General features: G+C 28.4%; 1 protein-coding gene across 4 annotated transcripts in view; it reads right to left on the bottom strand.

Moving 5' to 3' along the window:
* The window catches only part of LOC100204665 (voltage-dependent L-type calcium channel subunit alpha-1D), a 196,755-nt gene that overhangs the window by 128,433 nt on the left and 51,407 nt on the right, over positions 1–16,915 (bottom strand). For all 4 annotated transcript variants that reach the window (XM_065798025.1, XM_065798024.1, XM_065798026.1 and 1 more), the window contains one exon: positions 2,368–2,507. In XM_065798025.1, coding sequence (XP_065654097.1) covers positions 2,368–2,507 — 140 coding nt within the window. The remainder of the gene's footprint in view (positions 1–2,367; positions 2,508–16,915) is intronic.

Genomic DNA, 16,915 nt, shown 5'->3' with positions numbered 1-16,915 from the left:
TTTGTGTAGAGCACATATCTGTTAAAGCATTGCATACTTTCACAATAAATTTGAATTCCCCATTAGTACAAAGTTTTGGAAGAAGTTCAGATATCTCTTTCAAAACTTTGTTAGGTTCTATAACAATAAATTTCTGTGTTTCTTTTGAAAATATGAACTTAATTGGTAAGCAAAAAGTGTTAATGATGGCGGATTTTGCTAAATGATAGTATTACAATTGTCACTCAATCTCAATGGAACAAGCGCAATCGCAAACAGAAACTCATTATTAGCATTCGAGTTCTCAAATCTTTGCTCATAGGTATTGTGGCCAGAACTTCTGCCACATCCCCATTTGCTGGTTAATGTAAAAGAAAAATTAGAGGGTGTATTTTTGGAAAATTGACTTTGTGTTTTAATGTTCAGTTGTTTTATTTCAGCTTGTGTTTCTGAGACAGAAATGAATTCTTCTGAGGGTAACACAACTTTTTGGATTTACATTTACAACTTTTTGGATTATAGTGAGTTAAAAATACTTCATATCCTGGTTTCAGTAACGACTTTCTTGTCTATTTATAAGAACGACTGGTACACTTGGAATCTACATAATAAGCTAGTGCCTTATTGCTACTCAACTGCCTACTACCACAAATAGGATCAGTAGGTTTTCTTTCTTCTAGTGTTTCTGTAATATTTCTTATAGAAGTAGCTATGTTTCTTTGACCCGACAAACAATGTGCTATTTAGGCAGCTGTAGTTAATTCATTGGCACTCTGGAATCGAAATAAGTTTTTAACTCAACATCTTTTGGTTTTCCTAGGTGATTCTTCAAAGTTTCTTTTTGACCAACCTTGAGCCCGACTTCCTTCAGATGTCGTGGAAGCATAGAACTGAAGCAAATTTATATTAAATTCTAAATTATTGTCTTTTAACCTAATTTTATTTTTATTTAAAAAGTTATCCATAATTCTATTGGCTGCATTCCACTTTTTTGCAATTTCAAAAACATCTTCTGCATAAAAGTCTTTCAGAATAAAGTCACACAAAAGAGAATTTTGTTCTTCCTTTGTATGTTTTCACCACTCTTCAAATAACTCCAATTTTGTAATAGAATACATATGATCTAAAAAAAATTTAAAAAAAATGAAAGCAGGCACCCAAAGTTTTATATTTAGACACATTATTGTGTATATAAATATAAAAAAATTAGCCTAGATATATTTGAAATAAATTTGCTACATGGTTTGTAAATGAAAAAATGAAAAAGAAATTGTTATTTGAACAGTTTTTTTTTAAATCTACAGAATATCACTTATGCCAATTATTTGAATTAAATTTTCAATAAAATACAAAGTACATACCCACTAAAGTAAAACTCATCACAGCAGAGTTATTATTTACAATAAATTATTTATATGTTATTGTTAAACAGCAAAATTGCAGCTAACTTTTTTACAAAAATATGTATATTCTTAAGTGACACTTTAATGCTAATAATTCAACACTTAAAAACCTGTGCACAATTATTACTTGGAATTTATATCTAGGAAGTATTCAGTAATATCAAGGTATTATCTTCTAATTTATCCTTTGAATTGACTTTTGTCCAGGTAGATTGTTGAGTCACTGAGCAATGCAGAGAACTAACACTTTTTGGTCTACTGCAGAGAATAAAGATTCTTTGTTCCAATCCAAATAAAAGTAGATAGTAAATAAATAAAAATTAAGATAAAAAAAATAAAAATAAAAATGAAGATAAACTTTTTATCGTTTTTTGCCTCATTTATCTCTCGTATAAACAATTTAAGAACTATGTTTATACATTAAAAAATCAAATTAGTCAATATTTCAATAGTAGAAAACTTAAAAGCACATTTCTTTTTGAATCTTTTTTAAGCATTTATCATCCCTAATCAAAATAATTTATTAAAAAAATAAAAAAGTCACAATGCACAAAATAATGCAGGAATGCACAAAATAAATGATATTTGTAAATTTATATAAGATCACATTAAAATTTTTTAAGGATGTTTTATTATTCTCATTAATCATAATTAAGTGATAAATAATTCTGTCATTAATCATACAGTACATAAAAATAAATGAAAAATTTCATATTATAATTATTGTATGTCACATATTTTTCTAAATAATTATTTTCCAATAGACCAATCTTACCCTGTTTAATTTTAAAACTGCTGCAACCCTATTTTAACACTTTAACATTAAAATACAAACCTTGACAAACAAAGCTATTGTCTTGTTGACAGTGAATTTATATATTTGAAAAAATCAGCAAAATAACTATGCCGGCTTATTGTAAACAGTTAAAAAAAAGGGAATTTAAAGAGAATAACTATTTTAACTTTAAAATATGAGACAGTTTACCCAACAAAAACTACCACAAAATCTAGGATATTCCAACCACTTTTAAGATAAGCTTTTGCATTAAAAAAAAAACCATAAACAATAATCTTTAGTATTGCTTCCACTGTGAAAATTGCTACAAACACCATATCGCCTTGTTCCTAAAATAATATTATCTTTAAAAATTGGCAGTTATTTTCATTATTTCTTTAACTTGTCTAATAACTGTGTGATTTTTGACATTATAACACACCACACACACACACAAAAACCTTCAATTATCTTATTAAATTGCTTTATATAATATATAATTTAACCCAGATCATCAGTTGATATATATATATATATATATATATATATATATATATATATATATATATATATATATATGTATATATATACACATATATATATATATGTATATATATATATATATATATATATATATATATATATATATATATATATATATATATATATATATATATATATATATATATATATATATATAGATATATATATATAGATATATATGTATATGTATAGATATATATGTATAAATATATATGTATAATTGTATATGTAAAAATATATATGTATAAATATATATGTTTAAATACATATATATATATATATACATATATATATATATATATATATATATATATATATATATATATAAATATATATATATATATATTATATATATATATATATACATATATATATATATATATGTATATATATATATATATAGATATATATGTATAAATATATATGTATAAATATATATGTATAATACAATAGCGTGCAAAAGTTTAGAAACACCAACTTTTTTTCAGTTTTTACAGTATAACTTTTTTCAAACTTTCTTAAATAAGCTGGAATTTTTACCAAATATGTTCTATATTATTTCAATTTAAAATACAAACCTCAAAAGTTGTAAAATTGAATGGTTAATTAACTTTTAATTGTTTTTTTGAAAAAGCTTTTGTGCAAAAGCTTAGAAACAGTATTATAACCCGCAATTAAAACATGTTTTAATTGTAATTGTAAACAAAAGCAAAATTTAAGGCCAAAATTTTTGTGAAATTTGTTAATTTAATTACTTTGAGATATTTCAAAGACAGTGAAGTATAACAGATTGATAAAATATTTGTAAAATTTTATAATTCAATTACTTAGCAATATTTTAAAAGCATGGGAAAAGCTAAGGAAGTTTCAAAGGAAATAAAGGAATTAGTTATAAAAGCTGTGGGAAATAAATGACTTACAGCCAGATTTCTGAACTTTACAATGTTTCTAAACCAGGAATAAGTCACATTATGTTTTTATTTATATATATTTATATATTTACATATATATATATATATATATATATATATATATATATATATATATATATATATATATATATATATATATATATGTATATATATATATATATATATATATATATACATATATATATATTAGGGCTATTTTTTTCACAAAAAAGTAACTCTAATATATATATATATATATAAATATATATATATATATATATATATACATATGTATATATACTATATGTATATATATATATATATGTATATATATATATATATATATATATATATATATATATATATATATATATATATATATATATATATATATATATATATATATGTATTAGCCCATTCCATTTTGATTCTGATAAACAAATTTTAATATGCAAAGTGTCATAAAATATTCCCAAGGTAATGCTTGCTTAATAAAATTTTTCTACTTTTTCTACTATTTATACTCACGCCACTCTTTTAAAGTTTGAAATTTTTACATTTTTTGCGTTTCTAAGGGCATTTTCAAACAATTGGCGCAAATAGAAATTTACAAATCTTTAACTACATAATAATGTCATTACAAATAATGGAAGGTTTTTCATCTATACTGATTGTGTGCATTTTTAGTACTATTATTGTTTTTAAATAGTGGTATTTTAAAAACACACTAATTTGTAATGAAATTAAAAAAACGTGGTTTTTAAACACAATAACGTTGAGGCCCAATACATAGCAACTAGAAATTTTTTAGATGCTTTTGATCTCATACAGTTAACCCACTTCAAGCCCTGGCTATTTAAAAGGGGTTTGTACAAGATTAACTAAGTTTGCTGGCCAACCATTATTTTTGATAACCTTCTGGCATCATGTCAGAGAGCTTCATATAGCCATAGCCATGAATAAAACTGTTAAGCCGGAGAATAAACTATTTATATGATAACACCATAAAAAGCTAAAAAATAGTAAGGTAAAGATAACACTACTTCACTTTAAAACACCTTTTTGCAAAAACAAAATGTATAAGTTTCTAACTTTAAATTATTTAAATTTAAACTTTTGAGAAGTGCAGAGATTATTGTGAACTTGCGGAAAAAAATCAGACCATTAGGTGAAAATTAACAAATATGGAGCTGTTTCACACGCCTTGAATTTCATGAAATTCAATTTTCATTTCTCTAAAATCAGGCAGGTTTTTATTCTGAGTAATAAAATACTCAAAGAGATCAATAGAATGGTTGACTATATTTCTCTTTCCAGGGCATCACAATTTTTGACCTGCAACTTTTCTGATTCTGCAATTTTTAAAATTTAGTTTTATAAGATTTGATATTTTAGATATGTTATAAGTAACAAACTGTTTAAAAACAATGTTTTGCAAAATGGTTTAAAATCAGATGCAAAACGCAAAGAAAATAATTCTAAACCATTTTTTTTTCCCATGACAGACTTTTCTTAAAATCAGTAGAAGTATAATAAAAATGAAATCAATAGAAATTTAATTTGACAAGTTTTGATTTTATCTTGTCAAAATTAAATGTAACAAGTTTTTAGCAGTGTCATTTTAAAACTTATTCTATCTACATTACATTATTTAACATATAACATTATTACATTTTTAAGATCAGAAAGAATATTGACAGATGTATATTGAGCCTGCTGCAGAGGTGAAAATCAAATCATGGTAAAACCGTAGAGGTGTTTGGTGCTGGCGTTATTATCTTTTGACTGAGATCATAATATAAAAATGATAAAACGTTCTGTATTTAAAAACAAAGAGAGGTCCAAAAAGATGTAAAAACAGATAAAGATCAGCCACTAGATCTTGAGTTGTATTTCACCAGACTAATAGGTTAATTTTAGATATTCTAGGCCATAGTTTGAAAAAATGCCTTCAGATGAGACTTTTGGATGCAATGAATTCCAAAACCTTTAAAATCTTTCAAAGTTGCTAACAACTCATCAGAACTCACAGCAAAATCCTTAATCATTTTATTGAACATAGTTTTAAATCTATTTAAATAGTTATTTATTTCTCATAACAAGAAATATGTTTCTTACCTTTAAAAATAAATTGCAGGGTAGGATATTTATTTCTTAAAACAAGAAACGTATTTCTTTTTTAAAAAAAATATTTCACAATAAAAAATTTAATTTTGCTGTGCTTACAGTAAAATTTATTCAAGATAATGTAGAACCATTAAAAAAAAGAAGAGTGGATTCTCTTGCTTTCTCTTTATTGAATGGTTCTAATCATTTGAATTTTGATATGATACCTAACTGCAATCTCTGAACCTTAAAAGTACATTTAAAAATTATTTTTACATATTTTCTTGAGATATTTGTTTTAAGCTGAAAATTTATATGTATATGTATATATATTTATTGTATATTTGCAGCATTTAAACGCTGAATTCTGAATCAAATTTGCTTCAGAAACAAGAGATCTGTGGCAGTAATGGATCCAGCATTTTTTGGTTTTTGAGATAGCTAACATGGAGCAAAATTCAAACATTTGTATGTTTATACTTATGTCAAATAATGATGCTTTTTAAAAATTTGTAATGATTGGAGGCTGGGAACAAAAAAGGCATATAATATTATCCATATAATATTATGTTGCTCTCATGTTTGGAGTTTGCGCCATGTCTGTTAGCACTCAAAAATCCTTCTGATCTGTGGTTCGATGCCTAATCTAGGGCATTTTTTTGACATAAAACAAGTATTTATATATTTTTGAATTACATTGATACATTTTGATCTAGTTTTGTTTACAACAAAAGATCAAAGTCCTTTACCCAATCTCTTGAGGAAACTATTTTGGATTTGGATTTGTTTGAGCCAAGGCTCCAGCAACAGTATTTTAAAAAAAAAACACAATTTGATTCCAAAATGAGGTACAAATTATAAAATTTGTTGTATGACTGAAAAAAAAGCTCAAAGATCGACAAAAAATCTTTTTACAATAGGTAAAGTGTTAATTTATCTATTATACTCAGTAAAAGATAGGTACAACATATTTCTTAAATTATTAAACAAAGTGTTTTTTATTTGGTACAGAAACACATTTAGAAAATATCGTTAAACAAATTAACTGGATTTGGTATCAGAATCTATTCAAAAAAAAATTATGGGATTGGCTAATATATATATATATATATATATATATACATATATATATACATTTATATATACATACAAATATATATATATCATCTATCAGGCTGGCACCTTCATCTATTAGGCTAGCGCAGATGTATTTTTAACACATTGTTTCCAGTTTAGGATATTGAATGCTGGATCTTCTTGACTTAATGCATGGGTTTTGCTTGTGTCTCTGTTTTTATGACTAGGCAACTCATTCTATTATCTCCCAATAAGGGTACAGCTCTAAACTCACTTTTATGGTTCTGAGGCCGGCTGGTAGTCAGGTTTCCCGAACTCGGTGGTAGCTCTCAGAGAGGCTGATTCCATCAACTGAAAAATATCAAAGTATTAACAGTGCCATGTTGCGCATGGATGGTGTCCCTGTTTGTACTTTTGGTGTGCATTGCGAAGGCCACATTTGGAGCCCTTTGTTACGGCTTAGGGTTTATTAGTAGTAATGAGGCAATTGCTTGGGCTATTAAACAGTGTTCTGAGTACTATCTCTGCTTTGAGTCAAGATCTTCAATCTAATTTTAAAATGAATAAAGTACCAAAAACTATAAAACACAAAAAACCATCACCATCACCAAGTTCTCTAAACCTATTGTTCACTAATATTCGTGGTCTTCAAAGTAACTTTTCTTCTGTTGAGTCTTATCTCTTGCAAAGTTCACCAGACTTAATTGCTCTTTGTGAGACTAATTTGAGTTCAGCTGTCTCATCTTGTGATCTTAGTGTTGATGGTTATCTTCCTTTAATTCATAGACTCCAACAGTCACATGCTTTGTTGGGCATTTACATTCGTAAGAATTCACCCATTTTTCATAAAACTAGGTTTGAATCCACAGACTATACTATATTTTATTTGTTTATGTTTAGCACCACTTCACTCTATCGCCTTTCTATTTGTTCTATATCACTCTCCTTCATCTCAAGACTGCACTCTTTTTGATATTATTTCTGATCATATTGACCAAGCCCTCTCTCTTTATCCATCAGCTAATATAGTTTTTGTCAGAGACCACTCTGAATGGCTTGGCTCTGGTGTCAGTGACTCTGCAGACATTAAAGCCCACAACTGTGGCCTTTCACAATCCCTAACTCAAATAGTCAACTTTCCAACTCGCTTTCCTGACAACCCGAGTCATTTACCTTCTCTACTCGACTTATGTCTTGTTTCTGATCCTAGTCAGTGCTCAGTTTCTCCACATTCACCCTTAGGTGCTTCTGATCACAGTTTGATCTCTCTAAAACTGATATCTAATTTTTCTTCAACACTCAAACCCCCCTATTATCGTACCTCTTACAACTACTTTAAAGCTTACTTTCTTCGTGATGGCCCTTGGGTAGAAATCTTTTGTCTTCCTGTTGAAAAATGTGCTTCTTACATAACTTCGTGGATTCAGGCTGGCATGGAATCTTTTGTTCCCTCTCGACGATTCCAGGTCATGCCCAACTCTCCTCTATGGTTTTCCTCACACTGTGCTGCTGCTATTACCAATCAAAACCGTTACTTCCATATCTATCAGCAAAACAATTCTCCAGAATATAGATGCCTGTTTATTACTGCTAGAAACCATTGTAAAAAGGTTTTGTCTAATACCAAATCCTGCTATTCTCTGGTCATGAAATCTCGTATCTCATCTCTTTATCGTGCATTAGATAAAGGTGGAAAGGTTAAGGTTATCATTCTTGACATTTCTAAAGCTTTTGATAAAGTTGGGCATGCTGGTCTTCTCCATAAGCTTTCTTCTTATGGTGTATCTGACAACATCTTTAAGATTATTGAATCATTCCTTTCCAATCGTAGTATAAAAGTTGTCCTCAATGGACAGCACTCTTCTTCTTATTCTGTGACTTCAGGGGTTCCTCAAGGTTCTATCCTTGGCCCTATACTCTTTTTAGTTTACATTAACGATCTTCAAGATATTCTCACATCTAAGATGGCATTGTTTGCTTATGATACTACCATTTATTCTTGTTGCGATAAGAAACCAACACTCTCTGATTGCTTGGAGGGGGCATTTGAGCTCGAAAAGGATCTCACTTCTACTACAGCATGGGGCTCACAGTGGCTGGTGAACTTCAATACAAATAAAACTCAATTTTTTTCAGCAAATCATTATCGCAATAAGTTAGATCTTCCTATATTTATGAACGGTGATGTACTCGATGAATCATCTACTCTTCATCTTCTAGGATTAACTCTTACATCCAACCTTTCTTGGAAACCATATATCAAATCAGTTGCAAAATTAGCATCTGCTAAGGTTGCATCTTTTTATCAAGGTCGACACTTTCTTACTTCAGATTCTATTCTCTATCTCTATAAATCTAAAATCCGGCCTTGTATAGAATACTGCTGCCATATCTAGGGCGGATCTTCTAATAATGCTCTTTCTCTTTTAGACAAGGTGCAAAAACGCATTGTAAAAATAGTTGGACCTGCTCTTGCAGCCAACTTCCAACCATTATCACATCGTCGTAATGTTGCTTCTATTTCTCTTTTCTACAAATACTAAAATGGGCACTGCTCTAAAGAGCTAGCGTCTCCTGTGCTATCTACTAAAATTCATTCTCGTGTTACTCGTCATTCAATTAAGTCTCATCCTTTTTCTGTGACTGTTTCTAAATGCTCCAAAAACTCTTACTCATCTAGTTTTTTTCCTTGAACATCAGTTCTTTCAAATTCGCTTACTTCATCTTGCTTTCCTGATTCATATAATTTGCAATCCTTTAAGTCGTTCATCAATCGTTATCTTCTCTACAAACTTCATCTTTTTTCTTCCAGTAACTTCCAACTTTAATTTATGGTTGCTTGCAGCTTTGTTGGAAGCGAAGAAAGATAGTTTGAAAAATATATATATATATATATATATTTATATATATACATACATATATATATATATATATTTATATATATATATATATATATATATATATATATATATATATATATATATATATATATATATATATATGTATATATATATATATATATATATATATATATATATATAGTGCTTTTGTCAATCAATGATAAAAAAATAATTTTCTTTGTACAATCTCAAAGATTGGTATAATTCCATTGAATAATTTCCAGAAGGTATTGAATTACATTGGGACATGATTAACAATAAGTAAAATTTCCTCTGGACATTTTATTGATTGATACAGAAGTAATTCCATCGAGCTTAAAAAGCAAGCTAATCAAGGTGAAGAGTTTAGCATCACATTAGATGAGTAGACTTGTAAAAATTGGTATTGTATGAATGTAAATGTACACCCATTTGACAAATTTTGTAGTCTCAGTCTTGCTAGAGGTCATGGATCAATGCCAGCAGGTAAATGTATTCCTCTTTTAGACAAAAAACCGAAAAAATTTGGTATTTCATTAGACAATGTGGTTTCAATTACAAAAGATGGAGCATTGGTAATGAAGAATGTAAGAGAGTTAATTAGTGTTAATCATCAAATATCTTTACTGCATGGCATTCAATTGGCAATTATCAAGGTTCTTTATGACAAACATAAATGTTGTTTGTCAGCAAATTTAGGAGAAGAGGAAAAATCAACTTATTCAGAACATGAATATTTTATGAATGATGAAGAAGAAGATGTTGGTAATTTAGAACTTTTATCTGAAATGAACATTGATCCGATTCTTAGGCATGCAAGTATTGGCTGATAGAAAAGTTTTTCAAAATTGTTAAAATATTTTGCCTATCATCAATGAAAATGAAGTACCAAAAAAAAATATCAAAAATGAATTGAGTAAGAAATTTTCATTTGTTTTGGACACTCGAACCCATTGGAGTAGCATACTAACAAGGTTAGAGCATTTTTATAAAGTTAGAAGTCCTAGATGAAAAAGTCTAATTGATATAGAGTCTACAATCACATTTAAAGAAAACAATATTGACTTATTATCAAACATAATATTACCCTTACAGCCTTTAAAAGTTGCTGGAAGCATCGTGTTTTGAAGATGGTAACCTTTACACAATTAACATTACAACTCATGTTAAACAAACTAACTCACCAAAACACTTTATTAAGCAATGAACTTACGAATGACAACTGATAAATGAGAACTTTAAAATATTACAAATAAAGGAAAGATGAAGTATTATGTCAGATGTTTTACACTTTCTTTAGGGACCCAAACAATTTGAATTGCAGTAATGTTGACAATTATGAAATAATAGCTATTTGATGGTAGCTATGGTAACATAATGTAAAAAATAGGGTTTATATAGAAAGTTTATTTTGAAAGTCAATGCATTTATCAAGGTTTCAATGGTCAATAAAAATTATTTTAACAAAAAAGTTTTTTTTTGTTAAAATAATTTTAAATAAAAATTTATTTTAACAAAAAAGTTTTTTTTTGTTAAAATAAAAACAGGAAAGATATTGCAAATATTGTGAGGAATGAAATAACTTATTTGCAAAAGAAAATACTGATAACAAATATTTAAAAATTGTATACTGTTCACCCAAACAGAACCATCTCATACAATCATCTCTTGACAGTTTCAACAAATGTTGAAGCAGAACTTCTCTGCTGAAAATTCTGGGCTCATCTACACATAAAATTGCAATTAAATGGAAAAAAACAAAGTATAGATGATTTATGCTTCTTGCAACCATATTTTCAAAATAGATTCATTGAAAATAAAGTGATTATTTTTAAAATGAACTAATTTTATTTTTATTACTTGCCTATTTTTATTATATTTGTATTTATTTTCAATATATTTTTACTTTTAGTGTATTATTAAGTAGTGTAAACTAAAACTGTTAAAACATATTTTCAGTGTAAACATTTTTTGAACTCTATATTAGTATTGTGTATTTCAGAAAAATTTTAAAAATGTGCAAATTACCTGTAATTTACTGGTTAACCAGTAATCAATTTTTATTTTTTTTTGTAAATGCAAAGCATTTTAGTAAAGCTGCACCGAGCAATGAACGCCTTAGAGATGATTAATAAGTTAAAAAGAGTTTAGCAGAGTGAGATAAAAGTACAAAAGGACAGATGTCCAATGGAAAACATAGAGCCTCAAAGTAGAAAAATACTAAAAAACTGATAAGTAAAATGTTGTAAAAATAAACAATAACAATAAACAATAGTCGAGATAAGTAAGAGCCATTTACTGTTGTTCTACTAAATTGTCGTAAGTGTCAAGTGTAAGTGTGATGTAAAGACAGTATCAGTGATAGAGCAGAATTATTCGTTTTATAAGTAGTTATCATGTGGTCTGTATTATTAGGGTGGTTAACATACATTATCGATATAAGTGTGTCATGGACGTCTCGAGTACAGTATGGATTCGCGCCTCATGGTACAGTATGAACAGAAGAAGACCTCTAACTTTTGCCCGAGACTGGTATCCTAAAAGAAGTTCCACTCTGGGTCTACACCAGGGTATCTTGTTAAGGTATCCCATTGTGTTATCCCAAAAGGACTATTCTCAGAGTATCCCGTCAGGAGGATTGCTACAGACTTCTGAATTGACACTGGGACCAAAGGACACTTCGTGGGGCTCAGTACAACTTGCATACAATGTCGATAAGTGCAGTGCTTTGTTGCAGTATAAGGAGGGTCAGTGAGAGTTGTGAACAGATTTGAATCTTATACATGTGTATGTAATGCAGACAGTAAATGCAGTGTACTTGTGTGTGTCTACTGTAAAAGAATATCTTGATGGTATTAGTTGTTGGTATAAAATTGGTTGAAAGTCATTAAAACTAGTGTAATGTGAGCTTGACGTGAATACTAGAAGTATTCACGTCAAGCTCACATTACACTAATAACATGTATTTAAAAATAACAAACTATTGCAACTAGATAAACTGGAAAATTTAAGTAGAATTACACCAATATAGTAACAACAACTTGTGTATATATTTTACAACTAATAATCTGTATATATATTTTACAGTTAATAATCGAGGATTATATGGAACTTTGCATTTTGTATAAGTTATAAGAGTAACTGTGAATATGTCATGTGACTGTAATGTTACCAAGAGTATCTGAAGTGGAGTAGAATTATTTGTTTTATAAAACAGGTAGCAGGTAGCCTCTTGTCAACTAAACAAGCTGTATGTATAGAATGGCTTATTTTGTGTTTACTTATATTCATAGTGACTTGTGTCTTTAGTATGAGTTTTTAGTATCAAAATAGTATTAGTGGTTAGAAGCTGGTTATCAAAGTTAAGTTATGTAGTATCTAGTACTAATGTGAATTTGTGTTTTTTATTCTTTATTAGTTTAGTGACTCTTTATTAGCATTATTATAGTATTTTAACAGTGTGAGAATGATACAATAACAATAACATGTATATATATTTAAATATAATTTAAGTTATAATTTCAGTGTTGTTACTTATCTTATTTAGAGGGATGTGTATGGGTGTATATCACAGAGTTGGAGTAGAATTATTCGTTTTTTAAGTAGTTCTCAGATGGTGTATGTAACAGAGCTGGAGTAGAATATTTGGAGTGGAATGATTTGTTTTATATATAGTTAGTGCGGTGTGGCTAGCGTTATTGGTATGATAAATATATATAGTAAAAAGATGCAGTGACTATTGAAAGAATATTAGATGTAGTACCTTTAGTGTATTTAGCAGTAGTTATGTATTAAATATCATGTATATTTATAGCAACATTTGACATATTATGTACAGCTGATATGCATAAACACATTCTGTAGTACTGGACACCTGATCTGTGACTGAGTAGTACTGGGCTGTGGTTATGCATTCTGGCTATACATATACATCCACTAAATGTATATATATATACATACCCACATATATATATATATATATATACATACCCATATACATATATATATACACCCACAAACTCACATACATATACATAAAAATAGGTATGTATCTGTCTACAAATATATACATAAATACATACATATGCACATACACACACTGATAAACATAGTTACGTATATATTCATACAAACACATATGAGTATATATGTGCTCACGTGTGTATGCACACACATATACCCCATGGACATACATATATATTCCAAGGCATCCATAAATTATCTCTATGTATTATATACATTACAATGGTTATTTCACACATTTATTGTGTTAAATAGGTATTAAAGTAATGTTTTAATGACCCAATTTGGATAAAGTATAATCCTATGGGCATAAATCGACAAATATAAGTTCTAGAAATATTAGTATAAATCTTAGAATGACAAGCATAAGTGTGTTGAGAGATAGATAATTAAAATATAGGTGTTCTATTATTCAATTACCCATGTAGTGTCAAGATGACATTCTCATCAGGACCATCAATTGTCATCAGGGAGTTTCGAAGGTCTGGCGCCTGACCATTAGCTGTAATTTACTGGTTAACCAGTAATCGGTTTGTTTTTTTTACGAAATGACCGGTAAATAAAAAGGTTGGTAAATTTGCAATCTCTAATATACAGCTATGCTCAAATGTATGGAGCACCTATTTGTTTAAATATATTTGTGTTTAAAAAATGAGATATACATGATGAATTTTTTTTTAAATGGTATTTTATTTGTTTTTTACGTTTAAGCATTAGTAAATCATTTAATGCATGTTGAATTTGCTTGTCTGGGCATGATTAGACTTGTCTTAACTTGTCTACATACTCACTTAGTATAAATTCTGTCGAATTAAGATATTCATTTCATTCTTATCTTAAACGTAACTATTGTCAGCCGCTCATTATCTATTGTTTAAAAGTAGTGATTTTTTTTATCGTTCTTTATTTATTTTCATTATGAGTAAAACACGCGAACTTTCTGTGAGTGAAAGAAGCCAAATTGTGATACTCCATAAACAAGGACATTCCCAAGTGGAAATTTCAAAAATTATGAAATGCTCAAGGAAAGCAGTGCAAAATGCTATAAATAGATTTAGTGAAACTGGTTCATACGAAAATAGACCAAAAACGGGAAGAAAACGTATACTTTCTCCTAGAAACCATCGTTTCCTCAACAGGATTTCACTTCGAAATCGGACCAAATCTTCTAAAGACTTGGTTAGCAATCTGTGGGAGCACAGAAAAATTCAAATTTCTGCTCCAAGTGTTAGAAGATACTTAAAAGAAGGTAATTTACATGGAAGAAGGGCTCGCCGAAAACCATTGCTGACTGAGCACCATAAGAAACTTTGTTTAGAATGGGCTAAACAGCACCAAAATTGGTCATCAGAAGATTGGGCCAAAATTATTTGGTCAGACGAATCAAATATAGAGGTAAGGCATCATTATGACTTACGGTGTAACCAAAAAATAAAAAAAAAATATCATTTCGAAATTATTCCTTTAAGTACCTGAAATTTTACATGTTGAAATTTATAATATCAAATTTGTATTCCTTTACTTTTTTGACCTAGATTTTCGGGCAACCTGGAGGCACCTTTGTAAGACGACGACCAGGCGAAGCATTTGAGCCGGAATGTATCATCCCTACAGTCAAATTTGGCGGTGGTGGCACAATGATCTGGGGTTGCATGGCCTCCAGTGGCGTAGGTGAAATATTTTTATGTGAGGGTAGGATGAATGCAGAGCGCTACATTACCATGCTAAATGAAGTTTTGGAGCCATCAATATTGAAATTATTTGACGAAGATGTCCCTCAATATTATTTTCAACAAGATAACGCTCCTTGCCACAAGGCAAAAAAAAGTTTGGACTGGTTTTCAACAAATGAAGTTCCCCTCATTACGTGGCCCCCCCAGTCTCCAGATTTGTCACCCATAGAAAATTTGTGGTCTATTTTGAAGAGGAAGTTGTCAATTTACAGATGTAAATCCAAAGAAGAATTTAAAGCGAAAATTCTGGATGAATGGGAAAAAATACCAGCGAATGTATGTAAGGATCTTGTGGACAGCATGCCCAAAAGACTACGTGCGGTGATCAAGGCAAAGGGAGGTGCTACAAAATATTAATTATATTAAATAATATTGTTGAATTGAAATAATTTGTATCAAATAAACACATTCACGTTTACTATTTGTTCATTACTTTTGAATTTTAAATAAAATATAGGGGTGCTCCATACATTTGAGCATAGCTGTATATACATACAGCCCTCGGAATTAGAAAAAATTTGAGTCAGCAAAAAATTACAGACCTTAAATCGTTTTTGGCATCAGGTTGGCAAAAATTTTTGAGACAGGGTTTGACAAATCGACAAACAAAAGAACATTAGGCATAAAATTTACAGAAAAATGCTGAGTTATCTGAATTTTTTAATAAGCGTTGACATTTACTTAAAATTTTGAAAAACAAACAAAAGTTTCGCTGACTTTATTTTAATAATTTAAATAATTATTACGAAAAAATTAGTTTTTCTGTTTTTATTTTAATTGTTTACACTTTAAATAAACGTTTTTGGTTCATTTTTGGAATTTAAATGGAACATTCGATTTGCTAGGTTTTTTTAATTATTTTATAAGGAATTAAAAAAAAACATTTGTTTTTTCATTATATTTACATTTCATTACATTTTTATTTTAATCATTTTATTTAGAATTTAAATAAAAAATTTTTTAGAAGCATTAGAAGAATATGACAACAGTATTCCGTACAGGGATAAATAAGAAATTTGTAGAGATAGAGAATGGAATCAGGAGAGAAAAAATGGCAAGCACGATAAAGAGAAGCAACCTTAGCAGAAAAATTTTTCTGAAATACACAATATTAATATAGAGTTCAAAAATTATTTACTAATCATTCAAATAAATCTACATCATTCTATTTAATTTACATTTTATAAAATTATTGGTATAAATATATATATGTATATATGTATGTATATATATATATATATATATACATATATATATATTTATATATATATTAAGTATATATATATAAATATATATATATATATATATATTAATATATATATATATATATATATATATTAAGTATATATATAAATATATATATATATTAATATATATATAAATATATATATATATTAATATATATATGCGGTAGTGGTGTAGTGGTAAGAGCGCTCGCTTTGTAAGCGAGAGGTTCGGAGTTCAACTCCCACCACGTCCCTGGAAG

Source organism: Hydra vulgaris, chromosome 05 (assembly GCF_038396675.1).
Source record: "Hydra vulgaris chromosome 05, alternate assembly HydraT2T_AEP".
Classification (NCBI taxonomy): domain Eukaryota; kingdom Metazoa; phylum Cnidaria; class Hydrozoa; order Anthoathecata; family Hydridae; genus Hydra; species Hydra vulgaris.
Note: the sequence above shows the minus strand (reverse complement) of the source record. Positions and strands in the feature narration are given on the sequence as shown.